Here is a 17308-nt window from a genome sequence, read left to right on the forward strand (position 1 = left end):
TTTTCGTCACAGCGTGACACGGCCACTGGACAGCCAGACTCAACACCTTTGGACAATATTCGGCGATGTACTTTTTTCTGTGACCTGTTCACATAATGCTGTGAAGCTTGTTGTAGCATTTCGTGTGGCTCCCGGATGAATGAATGACAAACTGATATTAGACTGTTGTGTGTATGTACAGGTATGGACATTAACACATGTGTTCCCAATATACTTAATAATATCCAAACGCTGAACGTACCTTTCGTCCTAAATTGCACAACAAGCGCTTATGCCTTTGCGGGCTTATCAGCGGACAAATTGTTGATATAATCCGGTAATTATTAACATTCAGCCACTAACCCGAGGGTGGGTTTAGCGTGAGAGAGGAATTATCGTCTCCTGGGCATGAGTCGTTGCATAGCCACAGTGTAGAACAGAGGACATACGATACAGGCAGTTTGAAGCCCAATCTTTCTCAACTCCCTCTAGGCTGAAAACGGCATCTGATTTGGTCCGTGAGCGTTGACGATCTCCTCCCGTCGGCCATGTTTATTACAAGCGATTAGAACGACGGGATGTTGTATTTCAGACAGCGAGCACGACAATTCAGGTGTGACCTCATACAATATAATTTAGGTATTTTGCGAGTAAATCACTGGTTCTTTTACTCCCTCCAGACCCTTCTAGTGTGGCCAACCTCCGGAGACTGCATGGAAGCCCGGTAACCGCTACTGCACCACTTTGGATTTATCTTCTCGCGAACAAGTGTTTGTTGAAGCAGACGACAAAACTGACAAGCAAACTGGATAGCTCACAGTTTGAGGACGCCATGCCTGCGAAAGGTTTGTCACCATTTATTACATATACACAAATCAGAGAATTAGTATTACATGCTTCGAGCCATTGTGCGTGTTATTTACAGAAATACCCTTACGCAATGTAAACCGAACTTTCACAGACAAATGTAAACATCGGCCATTTTCAACCGTGAAACTGTAATCGAATATGATGTTTTTCTCACAATTTCATATTTCATTTTATTTCATTAATTTTAGTTCTATGGTCATTTCATCATGACAGCAAACTAGAGGAATTTATAGGTCTGAATTAATTTCTGTTTTTCATGTATTCTGTAATTGACACTTCTCACATGCAATTAAAAGAAATTCAATACTGTAAGAATATTTTTGCAATTAGGTTACACGTTACTACCATCTCATATTACCATGCAATCAAATGTCGTGTAAAGAATTACCCATTTACACAATCAACGTTTGATCCACGCAGTGATTTCAATATATTATGATTTACAATAATATTCGATATTCATTTTTTGCATTTGTTTAATTCATATATTCTTACACACCTAAATTTCTGAAACCTCAGAATTGAGTAAACTCGAGAAACCAGCTTTGGGATATATTATTGTAATGGAAGATTAAAATGTGGATGCGAAGGAAATCAGTTTTAGAGCTAGAATAAACTATTGTCATATTTATATTTGCCGGCTCAAAATTGTTTGACAGAACAGTGTATTTTACTATACGTGTCCTCTAGTACATTTACAATTACTTTTACTGCACCGAAGTAATTGTATTTTAGTGTAAAATGGTTACATGACAAACACTTAGTTTGTAACATACATTGATGAAAGAGCTTACATTTTAAAGTGTAAACATGTGTGTATTTTTGTTGGGATTCCAGTTCGATCTGCTTGTGTTCTACACGCTACTGTTACAGTGTACAAGTTACTCCTGCTTTGAATTTGGGAACGTCCACGGCCGATGTATTTTCCTAAACGGGTTAAAATCTTCTTAATGGGCATTTTTATGTAGGGTTCCACAATACAAAAATCTGTGATTAAGGTATAGACTTGAGTTATTTCCTATTATATGTATTGTCTGTGTAGCTATGTAGCCGTGCTATTCAGGGGGCTATTTTTTCTATATAGCGCAGCTTGTAGGAAGAAAACGATGATAAAATTCATATAGGAGTAATGAAAAGATTTTCCCAGCGTGAAGAGAAACTGGTAGAATCTGAGGTAATAGCATACGCCCAACTCAATGGGATGTCAGGAAAATGGCGACGAAACAACACCGCCTTACGGAGTATTCAATCGTTAGAAGAAATTGTCCATTTCCGATAAAATCGGACTCTGTACGATCACGTTTTCAGACATGGAAACATTAAGTTGACCTGACGTGAAACACAGGATTGTCGTAGCAAATGGCTAAAAGAGACAAGTTAGGGGTTTTCTATGACTTGAACGATTTCTGTAGTTAGCCCTGTCCTTATGATACCGATCTGTGTCAAGATTTGCAAGTGCCGTGTCCGAATTCCGTTAAGTCCTCCCTTGTAGAAGTGTCGAAATTGTAATGAATACCAAATACTTGCCAATAGAAGGAACACCGTCTTAAAGATCTCTCGACATCAATAAATTAAGACGATAGGAATCAAGAGTCCAGAGTGACTAGCGATAGTGGTGGTTAGGAGAACCTAGCCATGGTTCTCCCTCGACTCATGTGAGACTTCAGTGCTAATTGACAAAGGGGCTTTCCCATATCCCAGCTCCCTGCTCATGCATTTTCAACATTTCGCTTGCTAAGTCGACTGTAATTATAACTAAATCCTTTGAATAATGATGCGCGCAATATTTTATCGTTTGCTACGACCAGAGGCCTTGCGCTGTCCAAAAGGATGCTACTATCTCGAAAGGGATTCTGATTGGGGATGAACGTTTTATATGGTAGCCTTAACAAAATGCAGACGCTCTCATTAGGTGACTATTAATTTTTCAGCGTCATTTCCTTCTTATCCTCTAAGATTAATTTGTGATTTCAATAAAAATCATTTCATATGCTGTCGACTGTATGAAAGTGAAGTGTTTACACTATACAGCATGGGAATTGACGCTACCAGTATTAGGTCTTGTTTTAAACAACGTTATACATATAGGTATGTTATGGTAATTCTGAAACTTTGATGCCAAGACAGTACATTATGTTTACATTAGAAACAAATGCCTATGAATTCATCGGAAGGACTGTGGTTTTAAGCGGTGAGGTTCACAAAAGTTACCCTCTCTTTCCCATTGTATTTTTTCTTTCCTTGTAACGTCAGAGTACTAGCATGTTAAATGCGATGTATGAGGCAATTAAATTATATAATGGTCGTGTAGATGTACACACGTGTTAAGGCGACACGCTAATTTAATTGCTATCCTTTTTTAGAAGGGACGTGTCACATTGTGAATCCATCACATACACAAACTACATGTTTTCAAGTCTCAGAGACTGGTAGCTTTGATCGATTATTTTATAACCAAATTCATAGAACTGTCACCAATGCCATATCAGATTTGAAAACATCTCTTTGATCACGTGATCATCTAGTGAAAATGTAAACAAAGTACTCAGGCGACAATCAATCATTCTAATCGATCTTGACTATAATTTTCTCAATTAACATAACGTCACAAACAATTCCATTTTATCGGAAACAATTTAACCTAGGTCTCCATCCAGCATAAAACAAACCAGTATCGCTAATACAGCAATGAAGCTGTGTTGTTTGAAAGCAAATTTCATAACAGACATCAAACCAGGACGTTGCATGTATTTTGATACGAAACGTGTTGGTCACATTATCTAACATAATTTATGAAGGTATGAGTGTATCATGGAGCTTGATGAAGCTATTTAGGCACACGATTATTTAATTGTTGCTTTCTCAATAATTTCATGGTATTAAACGATTCCCATGATAAGACTCGAGCGTGGCGCAGACACAAATGCACATTAATTTAGGGAGAAAGATGTGACATGTCTGAAAGATTTAAGCGATCTATCACATGTCTCGACTAACTTCAGATACATAGATGGAGATGAGACATGCATTCACGTTTACCTGTCCCGATTAATTACTTACAGGTAAGACTAAAGAGCGATCTCACTCCCGTGGTGGCAAAGAGCCGAGCGTTCTGTGTGTACAGTATGAAAAGCCTGGGGCAACAGTGTATCTCCTTGTCTTGGGCCTCTGTCCTGGCGTTTGGCAGAGACTGGCGACGGTCCTATCTATCATTGTTGCTATGTATTCGAAGAACAACGTGCTAATATGGCAGATATGAAGTGGCCTAGCTTCTCTGATTCTCATTTATATCTTGTTGTGTTCTCCAGAGGAAGACACGAGCCCAAATAGCACCAACCACAGTGATGCTGGAAGCACCGGCAGTGGAAGCAATGCTAAGAAACATACACGTAAACGAGGTAAGACATTCCTTATAATACAGTATCAAGTAGAATAATAGATTTCTTTCCATAATGCATGAGAATATCTGACAAGTTTCTTCTTTTCTAAATTCACTATACACTTGTGCACTGAATCTTGTGTCACCTGTAATTTTCCAACAGATATTTCGAATCATTGGGAATATAGAAAAATCCTTCATTCTGTTGATCTTTGCACAAAGGTATTTAACTACCTAATTGTTACTTTCATCAAATACGGATTATCAGTCTATAAAAACAGAGAAGAAACTCTTGTAGTTATGTTTGAGATGGTTCTCATTTAATGTGTAAAAAGTTGATACAGGCAAATGTTATATTGAAACTGATTTTGGTGGGTAATTTGGCACCTGTGTTGTTTATGTGAGTAGATACAGAGGATAATATTCATCCATGTTGTGTTTTCTGAACAACAGTTTTCTTGCAACATATTGTGCAATACGTAATTCGAAGAGAAACGAACCAGAATGAGAATCTTGCGGTTTGGATAATGTTAGAGACTTTAGAGTTGTGTTGGAAGCAAACTGACGTTATAGGCATGCATTATGTAAGCATACACGCACACGTGTCTGAACTGTTAGCTTCAACATTATATTTGGTTACTCTCCCGTGTTTAAGGCATTTAATAATTAATTATAAGTCATGCATCAGGAACTAACACCAACAGTAATATCTGATACTTCTAGAGCTTAGACGATCAATGTTTTTGATAATTAATGATCATACATCTATGGCGAAACTTGTGTTGGGTGAACTGATATATGGCTGTACTGGGGTTGGTCTTTGTTCACGATGCTACTGTTTTCCATAGGAAATGTAAATATATATTGTTAACGAAGCTAGAACATCTGGTCGTCCTACTGTGGGTTTACCAAGAGAGATATGGGGATCGACCCCGTGCAAATAATGGATATATTCATTGGAGTAAACAAAGTTAAGTGATGTAACTTTAAGTAAATGTATACACATTTCTGAATACATATTCACTACATGTGCGTTGCAGTTATACAGTGAAAACACAGTTTACCTATATTTGATAAATTTTTAAATGTTATATATCTATAGTGTAAGATTAAGTTGTAGGTTTTGTCATGGAGTTTGTTAACTATCGTTTTGGAAAAAGCATTATATCAAGTTATATATCTATAGCGTAAGATTAAGTTGTAGGTTTTTTCATGGAGTTTTGTTAAGTTATCATTTTGGAAAATGCAGTATATCAATGTCCATGTGCCACATCAACATTACAGAGAACAATATTTTGTGACAAATATTTCCACGTTATTTGTCAGGCACTCGCCACAATCAATGATTAGCAACAGTATTTAATCTTTAACCTCAACGATAATGTGAAAGATATCGACATTCATTTCATATTTCATAGCTGTCTGTCTACTAAACGAAACGTAAGATATGAGATAAGATACCTCCTAAAAACGGCTTTGATTTATGAATAGCAATTAATGCCAGTTTTAATTAGAAAAGTTCAGAATGCGAGTGGTATTATATTAAAGCAGTGTGGTGTTGTCATATTTCCTTCATTTTAAGTCTCATACCTGGCATATAGAATTCCAGAGAATTTTTTGCCAAGCTCCGTGAAGAAAAATCGATATGTCACCTTAAAAAGATTGAATATTTTCGCTTTTCGCCACCGTCTATTGCCTCGCTTGCTCAGCAGAACTCATGATACTGTCGACATCAAAAGCTCATGTCTTACAATCTGAGCTAAAACCGCCAGAAATTATGCGGAAATTAGCATATAAATAATTAGATCCCATCGCATTTACCTGGCTTGCTTATTTCAGTAATTTAGGAATCAAGCCTTCTACTGCTTGACAATCTTCTAAGGCCGGTTTTCTCTTTTCATTACATTCCATAAGCACTTTTGATCTTCCGTGCTGGTTAGGGGAAGAAGTTCTTTAATCACACTTTAATACTTTTCCGATGAAGTCCGTATTTTTACTAATTGGTCATGTCAGACTTTTAATCGAAGGATAGCTTGACGTGGTTTAATGTGTACCCAGTCGATGATGTTGTTCTCTACTTGGTACGTATGCGAAAAGGTCACGTTCCTTTCGACGTCATATCCTTAGTTTCGGGCGCGAATATGTTTTAGTTATTGCAAATTCAAAATTTAAGCTTACACGTGTTAAAGCTCTAAAACAACTGTCTACAGTTTTATTCATGCTACATTTCGAAGCTGTTGTATATATCCATCAGAGTAATGCGAACATAATTCAGACAAACCTCCCCAAATCTACAATTATAATACAGACTTCCTTTTGTGCTCTTGGTATAACCTAATCTTGTTCGATTGTAGTCTTTACTTTACAATAAGAGTAATTATCAACATTAGAAGTATTGAAATAATATTCTTCACTTCACAAGTCACAATTTGAAAGTGCTATGAAATTTCTGTGAAGGTGTCTGAGCTTTGAGGTCCTCCCCCTTTGACCATCGCCATGTTATGTATTTCCACTGCCCCCCAAAATGTAAAGTGTGGGAAGCAGCCTTCTCTTCACATTGATCCTACGCCGTATCTCTCCGCCTCAATCAGGTCTTTAATTATCGGCGTTAGGAGCCGTAATTTAACCCTGACAACGAGACAAATAAATATTCAATGTTCTTGTTTGATTTCGGGTTGTTTTGGTTGTAAGGACAACTGGACTTTTAATCGGTAATATCGCCGTGAACGTTTGCAATATATTCATCTGTCACTAGATGCATTTCCGAAAGAAAAGTGTAATTACCGACTACAGAAGGACTGGCACGTATTTCTTTGATAATGCTTCAACGTTGTGTGAATACTGAGCCAATATGACACTACACAGCCTTTCTAGTTTCTCATGTGTACTTGAATATATTGATATAAGCCTTCATGACTTAAGCTGTCACGTTACCCTGGGTTTTTATGCTTATATCAATAATTACGCAATAAATACAATTCATAAATACATAGATGATAAGACGAGGGACCTAAATTGTAAAATGAAAGTGAGTTGTGTTATAAAACACGTTGTGAGTTGTGTATACAAAAACGACTCATTAACTGACAGTGGGAATCAGTAGCATTTTGTATACGTTTTGAAAATATTACAGAAAGCTGGCTAGAAACGATTAATACACTTATCAAACGGCCTACCTTAAAGCACTTCAACCTGTGTTGATATTGTTTTCAAATGAAGTAATAATTACACATACAATGAATACAAGAAAATACACTGAATATTCCTGGGTGGTAGGATATTGTTTCCAATTGTTCAACTGAGTGTTAAATCAGCTACTTAGATTTCAACCAGTAATCATACGCTTTGTTTAAACGCTTTTAACTGATTTTAAAAAGTTTATATTAAATGTATTCCTAAAAAGTTTCAAATCAATGGTTTAACGATATCATGTGAAGATATTTTTAATTTTAATTTTTTACATCCAAATTCAGTGCGGTAGTATTATCGTAATGCATTTATTTCCTTATAATTTCTATGTAACTGATATCTAAATGGTTGGAATACGAAATCGCTTAAACCGCAACCAATTTGGTTCATATAACAGAACTAGAAGTTTGTATTTGACAATTTTGGAAAATGAGGCCTCCGGATAAAGTTTTTCTTCCCTTCGTTATCATTCCCGTCTGTTTCAGCTTGATTTCCAATGTTTGGGTTTTGTATGTCTTGACTGCCGAGTTGTTAAACACTATTCAAACAAAACCCGAGACTACACTTAGCTGTGTAGCAAAACATGCTTAAAAGACGCTGAGGACCCAAACCGTTGCCAGATGCATGTGTTTCCCACTTCAAAGGCAGCGCCTATCTGAGCATGTGTTAGCACAACCATGGGCATCAGCAACATTGGCATAACATTCCGAAAAAATAACATCTAAAATCACAATATTTGAGAAAATTAATGAACAGATTCATCTAAGATGTCCTTTAGTGTATCAAAAACACAAGGAACGGAGTCGTTGTAACAACTTGCTGACGGTTCGTTTGTTTTTATTTAACAATTTGGGCACCGCAGATAAACTGTAGTTTGTTTATCTACAACAAATTGCATTCAATGTACACGATGTTCGTTCGGTTTCAACTTCTGGTTTATGGGATTCCAGTAGGATGAACTAGCTACCCTTTGAAAAATTGAGGCTTTGTTTAGATGATTTTCAAGACATATGGACACTCGCGGAGACATGGTTTCGGAAAAAGCAGATAATTCAACGAGGGCGACAGAAAAAGTTATTTTTTGTAACTTAACCAAAGTGTCAAGTCCCTAAGCAAATTCCAAGCATTTTTTTATTTCGCATTTCAAGGCAGTGTAATTCCGTTTTGACAAATATAAAGTCATTTTGTAATTGAAATAATACAAAGTATCCTACAAACTGTGACAGTCAAAGCTTTGGAAATATTTATAATGGAAGAAATGCCGACTTACGTATCAAAAGGTGACTGCTTTCAGTGTATTATCCCCGGCACACCTTTGCCGTACTTGTAATGCCGTGTTTTCACATTTTCATGAGAATAATTTAATCAGGCATAAGATAGCGGCGCTCATGTGTTTATTCTTCAAACAGTTTTCACTTATCACAATGTTGACATATGATATTATTCTGCCTTAAGCCGTTTGTGGTACTTCTTAAGTGTATATTCTCCCATCATAAATGATCACAGATACAGACAAAGCTATTTTACATTAGTATTTGTCGTGCTTGAGTTGATGATGATTTCTAGTAAATGCGTCATTTAATTTCGATATCTTTATTTAATGGGCCGTAGATGTACTGGTCGGAATTACCCAAACATATTCCAAGAGCAGCGACGCCACAGATGTATGTGCCATTATGTTTCTGTTGTATATGCACGTTTACACATTGACAGAGATAAAGGTACAGTGAAACATTCCACGTTTTATAATTAACAGTGTGTATTTGTACACACAGACTGTGCAGCTCTCTGTACAACATCAGTTTGATACTACAACCATAACGCACATGGTGTAATTTTTACGACTCTATCCGAGTTCATTATAGTAATTAGTACTCTTTAATCATATGATGGTAGAAAACAACACGACCGGCTTGCAGATCTGTTAATTAACAACATAGGGTGACCTTCCCTTTTAGGGTAGATCTAACAAGGCATGGTATTAGCTGAAAATTGGCGTTTTGGGAAAAGAATGTGTTGACTTGCCCATTAGGTTGCCTGCCTGTCTGCAGACCATTGGACAGTTGAGGTCACTAGCAAGGCCAATTTAGTGACCGCTGCGGAGCTATGGTAATTAATGATGGGTTTATCAGCTGCGATGGACCCACTGGATGGTGTAGCTGTTGTAATGTCCAACAGTGGTCATCCATTGTGGGCCGCATTTGTAACCATTAGTATTAATGGCGATTAGTGTGGCGATTGAGTCGTGTGTAGCGGTCACTAATTCACACTTGTGGTTGAGTAGTGAGTGCATTTAACGTTGGGAGTCCACTTAGCATATGTTCTCGGATGAAGTATCTACAAACTAGAGGTGTGTTTATATCATACATGTAACATTACAGTCTACGGTAACACTGGTCTACTGTCTAGGTATAAATGTACTCACACGGTCAAGATGTTTTTCTTGAGATATTTTATCAACTTTTGCATGTACAGAACTAAAACATACAATGAGGCACGTATGGTTTTCACATATAGTTTTCTTTCGCTGCATCTGAAACAAACGAGGGTTTTCTTAGAGGTTAAGCCCACGTTTATACTCTGATGAGTGTCTTCCACACAGGTAAGTAGCAACTTTAAGTATATAAGATGTCCCATTGAGGCTCTCAGGGATCCTATTACGAATATTTTCGGTCCTAGTGTTAAATATTATGGAATGTGTCAGAAACCAGCAGGTGGGTGACGTTGACTGATCAAAAGAACTGATGATGTGTGAAAAATGACGGTTTTGTTGTTCTATGTCTTGCTGAACGTGTTATAGCTGTATTTGAAATTTTGTGGTCTATGTGCTGCGTTTAAGGTATTTCAGGAGCTGTTTCTCACGACTCAGCACACAGTTGACTTGGTGCTTGAAATGGGTGGACTTCGCCAACAGACCATCAGTTTAGAATGATGAATTGTGGCGACTGGTCAACACGACCGCTAGTTTAAGATGATGTATCATTGTGGAGTGGTGTGGGCCACCATACAATCATGTTGAACATTGTAAACTATCTGTTTCATGACCGCTCCTTGTTGTTATTATGAGTGCCAATTTCGCCAATCGAAACTGGCGCTTGGCACAGAAGAACCACTGGGATAATCTTCCTTAATCAGTCGGAACAGCCAAGCCCAAGTCAATTACACTAGTTGGAAGAGGTGGAATCGGCTCGGAAATAGACAGCGAAGCAGCGTCACCGCAGAGACGCTTTTCCCATTCGAGGCTTACCAAGCCTCTTCGAAGTTGTTTAAATCACTCTGAAATGGAAGCGAAATTGAATTTTCTCTGAAATTTTCTCCCTGATATGGTCCTCTGATTTTGTTACTACGTTTTGCAAGTTGCGAAATATCTTCCTCACACGGATTTCGCGTTTGCCGACATAGTTAAAGAACCATTTGCGTTTCAAGTTATACAAGTAACAAATATGACGGAAAGATGGGGAATCAAGTTTAATTCATATGTTTATTTCTGATTTGCTTTATTTCATTTGATATGTCCTATGTTTTACAGTTGTTATTTTCCGATTAAAAATATATTTCATTCTATTAGTTTCAAAGAGTTATATGCTTCCGAAAGGTTTTTTAAAGAGTATCAAAACTCACGCACAAATAACATAAATAGTTGTTAACAACAAATATTTTCTGTGTATAGGGTCGGATAGCTTGTACTTGTATTTAACTATTACAATATCCTTCGGTTGAATCAGATCTAATTGTGCAGCCCATATTTGGTCCAAGGGATGCTTAAGCAGAAGTCTGTAGGATAGCAATGCCATTAGATTCATAATCCCAGTTCTCTACCACGCTTCCCTCAATTCTCGGAAGACTACGAGATTCCCGCGAGACATAACTGTGTTTTGAGCAGTGCCATTGATTCATTTGCCCTTGTCAAGAGAAACCCGCTCTGCCAACATTTGGCAGTTGTCATTCAAAATGCATCATAAAATTGCCTAATATCTTAATTGCTGTGTTGTCCGATCGTACAGGGCTTTAAATCCCCTCATAAACTTTATTGGAACGAATAACATTTAGTTATTTACACTTAAAACACTTGCTGTAGTCCTCCTGTGTCATCTAGCAAAATGGTAGAGGCTTGAACCGACAACAGTTCAAATAATATTGATATCATAAATCATGCCGTGTTGACGGTAAGCATTGCAAGTGGTCTTGGTGCATCGAGCAGGATTAATGAAACATGTAATGAATTTAATGATATCTATTCCATTTTACTTATTTAACAACACCGTGATGAAGCGCATGGTTCCGAATCGGTGTAATATGTCAGAAGTTTATTAAGGTAAAATATATTCTTGATGAAAAGATGTTTTATATTTGAAACATGCCATTCTAAAGAGTTGATGAATGCAGCTGTCAGTTCTTCGCCCCGCATCGTAAGCATTGGTAATTGAATGGTAGCATATGGTTGGCAAAATTAAGTAGACTATTCAATGAACAACGGTCAAACTTTCTATAACCATAGGAAATATCTAAAAAAAACCTGTCCATTGTCCGATTCCGAACATATCATAAGCTTATGAATCACTATGAACTACTGATAATACCCAGTGTTCGCAAATTCACACCAATTTAAAAAAAAGGGGAACATAACCTTTGGTATAAGTTGGACACACGTGCCGCTATTATGTTGGAAAACGTAAATTGGTTACAGCTCATGGTGTGGCTTTGATATGTACGTAGTCCGGATCACATCGTTCATGTGATGATATCTGAATCACAGGTGGATATCGTTTTTCGGGTAATAACGCTTTGTCACACGGATGAATTGTAAATTTGTGAAGTGCAACAGGTTTTGATAAATGATCAATTTGTAAATGTATATTGATGTATTCTTGAGGCGCCTCACAATAGCTATAGACAAATATGTGAAATACAGATATAACTGATGTTGTGTAGCATATATAAACAAATACATAGTCAATGAGAATTAAGCAAAATATAAGTCGCTGTACCTGTCGTTGGTTGCATACATGCTTTTGTTTATTCAAATGCATTCAATCGCTCTCTGGAGGAATTCTTGAAACTACATGTAACATCTCCAATTATGATGGTCATATAGTAAATGTCAGTTGTACCTAAGGCGATGTTCTTGTCCCACTATCCTCTTAGGATTATATTTACGATTCTCAGGCGGTGTGTGTCCACGTATGTGACAGAACGTGGTGGTAAGGCGCTAATTTATGTTGGACCTCTTGTAATGTCGAGGATTTGGGGCTCCTCGCTTGACAGTGCACTGCAAAACATGCGAGTCAGCGTGTCACACCTAGAATCTACGACAGGAATGCGACGGTCTCGCTGTTACCTTCGATGTGTAGAAAATCGTATATCACGTATACATAACTTCTATTCATATTTATATGCCAACACAACAAAATAAGTGCAGATATAACTATTCATTACAATAATGGAAACATATATATATATACTTTCAAACACAACATGGACATTGCTTCTATCATTGTGCGACCATATTTGTCCACTGGGAAAAACATTTATATGAAGGAGATTACGGGTATTATATATGATATACATAACATTAGCTGACGGACATGTACTGGCAAAAGAGTAAGGTAACACAATATTATAAAGTAAATCATCACTTAGCCTCAGATAGTTTGGCAACCTTGTCTTGCATTTCCCTCCTACGGGTTCCTATCAAGGTAGCATAGAGCAGTAAAGGTGTCTTAGATTACTAGTGATATGGAATGAGAGTAAATATTATATCGACATAAAACTGTTGCATTCTTTGTTTTAGGGCGCTACTAGATGAACCTCTTGATGTCAGTAGAGTCCTTTAATATCAAAGTTTAGAAGATCAGGGATTGAAACAATTTCAGCCTTGACAATCGCCATCTGGTACGAACATTCCCCAATACACGTACATGTCAATCATAAAATCCAGTTGTTTCTTTCATTTGTGTCAGTGTCTAAATAATATATCACGACTGTCTTAAAAGTTACTCGAAGTATTCAAACGTGTGGTTTTTTATTAAATCTAATGTAATTCTATCTGCTATGAATTGCATCAGTACTTACCATTTCAGGAAGTGTCAAAATTATTGTGCAATGAGTGAAATATGTTGGTTTCTTCACAAGGTTCGTTTGAATACTCGAGCGACCGCATAGTGTTGACTGTAGTTCCTGTTTATCGGTGTTTTTTTATCAGTGCCTAAAACGGTCGGTGAATTTGTTTCGTGTTTGAATCATTATTGTGCCATATTCAACGCTTACTTGAATGTGAATAATGCCCAAATGAGTTGAAACTGTATTTCTTATCTCTCTTTATGCGGATCATCTTAGATTATCTTTTGAGTTATGGGAACTGTTAATTTAAGTTATATTTAGTGCCATTAAGAGAGGCTGACAGTATTCCTCGGGTAGCTGTGGTCAGCAATCCACGTGCGGCGCACGCGTATTACTCCTGTGGCGTTGTTTCCTCTGTTGAAAACACGGTCCTCAATACGAGTGAATAAAAGGAAATTATGTCTAATGTGAAATCGTCAGGAATAGGGTAGGAGCCCAAGGAAGGCCGTTAACAGGGCCAGTTTCTCAAAACTGACGTCTTGCACTGACATAAACCGGAAGCCGTCTGCTAGTCGTACGAGCCCGAGGCGGAAGTCGACTGTTTCTGCTATCTGCTCTAGCCGAAGCCAGATTTCTCCGCGAGCTCCTGGATTGTGAAGATGTTCTACGAACGGATGCTCTTAATTTAGTTATTTTGTCCAAATGAAATTAAAGAAAATACCGCATTGTACGGTCAGTCTTTTGTGTTCTCGAAGTGATCTCCCTATTGTCTTGATAACTGACATTTGTTCGCTGTCCACAAAAGGTTGCAATTAATCCTTGACGAGAAACTCTTTATTGTATTGTGAGTGTGATTACTTGAAAGTGAGATTATATGCTGTCTAAGAGACGACACTAGTTTCGTTACCACGAAAGTGGAAATTATTACCTGAGGTATGGCACTACCAACGTACCCTCCTTTGCAGTTAACGCTTCACAGATACCGCGAGGGTTAGTTGGTGTTTTGGCGTCTTATACACAGAGAACGCACGCTTATTCAGTAGCATAGTTACCTTATAGATCGTGAAATTAAATTCCTACTATGAGACTTGAACTCATAGGGAGATGTTGCTGTTTAAAATTTAATTAAAGATGTCACAGTTTACGAGGAAATAACACATATAGCTTCTCGGATATTGTAACTAATTGTTTAGTTTACACAACGAAGTACGCAGCAATGTAGTAATGTTACTTGACTACACAAGAAACGTAGACAATTAAAGCAAACATGAGATGTAAGGTGTGGGTAACTAAAGCAAATAGACAAGTGTGTTGTCGACATTGACAGCCAATGACATCTAACCGACAGGGCGCTTTAATGTAGCATTAACGCTTGAGTAGGCATTAGCTATTGTCTTAAGTGTTTAAACAGAATACGTTATCAATCCGCCTCCGGTCATCTGTTCACGAAACCAAGAATATCCTTATGGTCATTGTTTCCAGGATAGAATTACTAAGATTAAATATGAACTTTTGATACATTTTAAGACAACATTAACTTTTTTTATTTGAAATGACAAATTATCAATAAATCATAACGGGGAATATGTACGTCTCCAAAGATACTGACATATCTTTCTTCATGTACTGGATTCTCCTTTGTGCTATCAACATGGCATTTTGTTTAATTTTATATTCATAATACTGAGTTTTATTTCACCGTCAAAATACGGTATTATTTTCATAGCCAAAGCTTACTTCCTCGCATTTCAAAGCAGAATATCAGATTTGCAATATAATCGTATGATGCTACACGATATTCTATTGATGATACGGCGAAGTTGTGCGGATCATGAAGATATCATGTAGCGGGTGAAGACACCAGAACAATACATTCGTCTATCAGCTGAGACATTGCAGAAGGCAATAAATTTCCCTTGAAGCTAATTATCACTAATGTTGACAGTAGGACGTCACAGCTATCAAACGCGTATGTTTTTCTTGTCTTACTTCACGAAGAAGTGTTTTGTGCTCTTATACAATAATACAACAATGAATTAAGAACGTAGTTTCATGTCTGATGTATCATTGTACTTTTGTTTTCATTAAATGGTTTAATACCGAAAAATCACAGACTTTATGTATGTCTAAAACCAAAACGTGTAACGTGATACGGGCAATATATTGTATCATTTCATATTGCTAACAGAACGTACAAAACAAGGCGAATACTAATGATAACCTCACGCTCTGATGTAGATTGTATGCGATAGCACATCAGTGGAATATTTGAACGAAACAGTTTGATGGCCATACACAATGCTGTGCTATGGGGGTAATTAATATTTGCATAAAAATAAATGCCAGTATAAAGGAAACACCACCGCTTTACATAAAAATAGATAATCAGCATCTTTGATCAAAGAGGAACAGTTCCGTACTTTCGTTTGTGCGTACAGTAATTGTACTTTTCCCCCAGAATATCATATTTCATATTTGAAAAGCTGCTCTCCGTGACTGCATGAGTTTGCAACGTTCGTTTAACCATAGGTGTTCTATACCTGCTTAATTCAATGGACGTATGTTAACAATTTGCAATACATAATGCAATGCAATTGATAAATTAATTTATTTGTGCTTCACAATTGGTTTTTGCTAACCGTGTACAACAAGATACGGGAGACTGAGGGTTAATCTTCCGTAGAAATGAATCCGTTCAAGCATGACATGTTCCTGTTCAGAAAATTGTGCGTTGCAATAGTACTTATTCTTTGACTGTTGGTTGTCATAGTCGGTTTTCATTTGGTTATACATCAATATGTTAATAAATGTCGAAGCTAATATCATACCGGCCAACATATGGGGTTTAATTTCATATTGACCTCGTGTTAGATCAAGTGATAAAAGTGTTGATGTTGCGAGAAGTATGTATTGTAATCTCGCTTTTTTTCACTCAAATGTTTAGACCTTGTGTTTAATATATGTAAGTGGCTTGTTCCAGCATGTTTGGTAATTACTTGATGCAAAAGATGATTCAGTTAAAGGGATGTTAGTGATATATAAGTTATTCTTTATGACGTGTTTATATCTGTAGGTTTCATACTTATCGTTCATATGTAACAGATCACATGTATATGACATAACTATATAGCATGCACACTACCTATGACTAATTGCAAACTGCTAATCATTCCCGAATATTATCTTCTCGTTTATATCAAAGGTTAGTATATGTTATAACATTGTTACCTTTCCACTTGCTGACATTGTTCATTCATACAACTATGTTATTCTTGTAGGCCACAGTGGAGTGAACCAGTTGGGCGGAGTGTTTGTAAACGGTAGACCATTGCCAGACTCAACAAGACAGAGAATCGTCGAACTTGCCCATAGTGGCGCCAGGCCATGTGACATATCTAGAATTTTGCAAGTATCGAACGGTTGTGTGAGCAAAATTTTGGGCCGATACTACGAGACCGGCTCCATCCGGCCAAGGGCCATTGGTGGCAGCAAACCAAGAGTGGCTACAAATGACGTTGTTTCAAAAATTGCGCAGTTTAAACGCGAGTGCCCGTCTATATTTGCTTGGGAAATCAGAGATCGGCTGCTGTCTGAAGCTGTATGCAATCAAGATAATATTCCAAGTGTGAGTATACATTTGTATATGCCTCTATAATGTATAACATCGTACACTTCGGAGATGACGAAACAGAAATGGTAGGAGCTTTATATAAAGGATGAAGAAACAGATATGTTAGTAGGGAAATGGTAGGAGCTTTATATAAAGGATAAAGAAACATATGTTAGTAGGGAAATGGTAGGAGCTTTATAGAAAGGAAGAAGAAACAGATA

At 37.2% G+C, this 17308-nt stretch overlaps 1 protein-coding gene across 5 annotated transcripts in view; it reads left to right on the forward strand.

Annotated features, from left to right (window-relative positions):
• The window catches only part of LOC124277761 (paired box protein Pax-6-like), a 68552-nt gene that overhangs the window by 23742 nt on the left and 27502 nt on the right, over positions 1-17308 (forward strand). For 4 of the 5 annotated variants that reach the window (XM_046713487.1, XM_046713489.1, XM_046713484.1 and 1 more), the window contains 3 exons: positions 660-824; positions 4158-4247; positions 16756-17102. In XM_046713487.1, the coding sequence (XP_046569443.1) occupies positions 812-824; positions 4158-4247; positions 16756-17102 (450 nt within the window). In that variant the 5' untranslated portion in view covers positions 660-811. Of the gene's footprint in view, positions 1-37; positions 182-659; positions 825-4157; positions 4248-16755; positions 17103-17308 lie in introns of those variants that run through there. The other variant, XM_046713488.1, reaches the window with a different exon arrangement.

The sequence above is a fragment of the Haliotis rubra genome, unplaced genomic scaffold (genome assembly GCF_003918875.1).
Source record: "Haliotis rubra isolate DU_JTF1 unplaced genomic scaffold, ASM391887v1 Scf227, whole genome shotgun sequence".
Lineage (NCBI taxonomy): Eukaryota > Metazoa > Mollusca > Gastropoda > Lepetellida > Haliotidae > Haliotis > Haliotis rubra.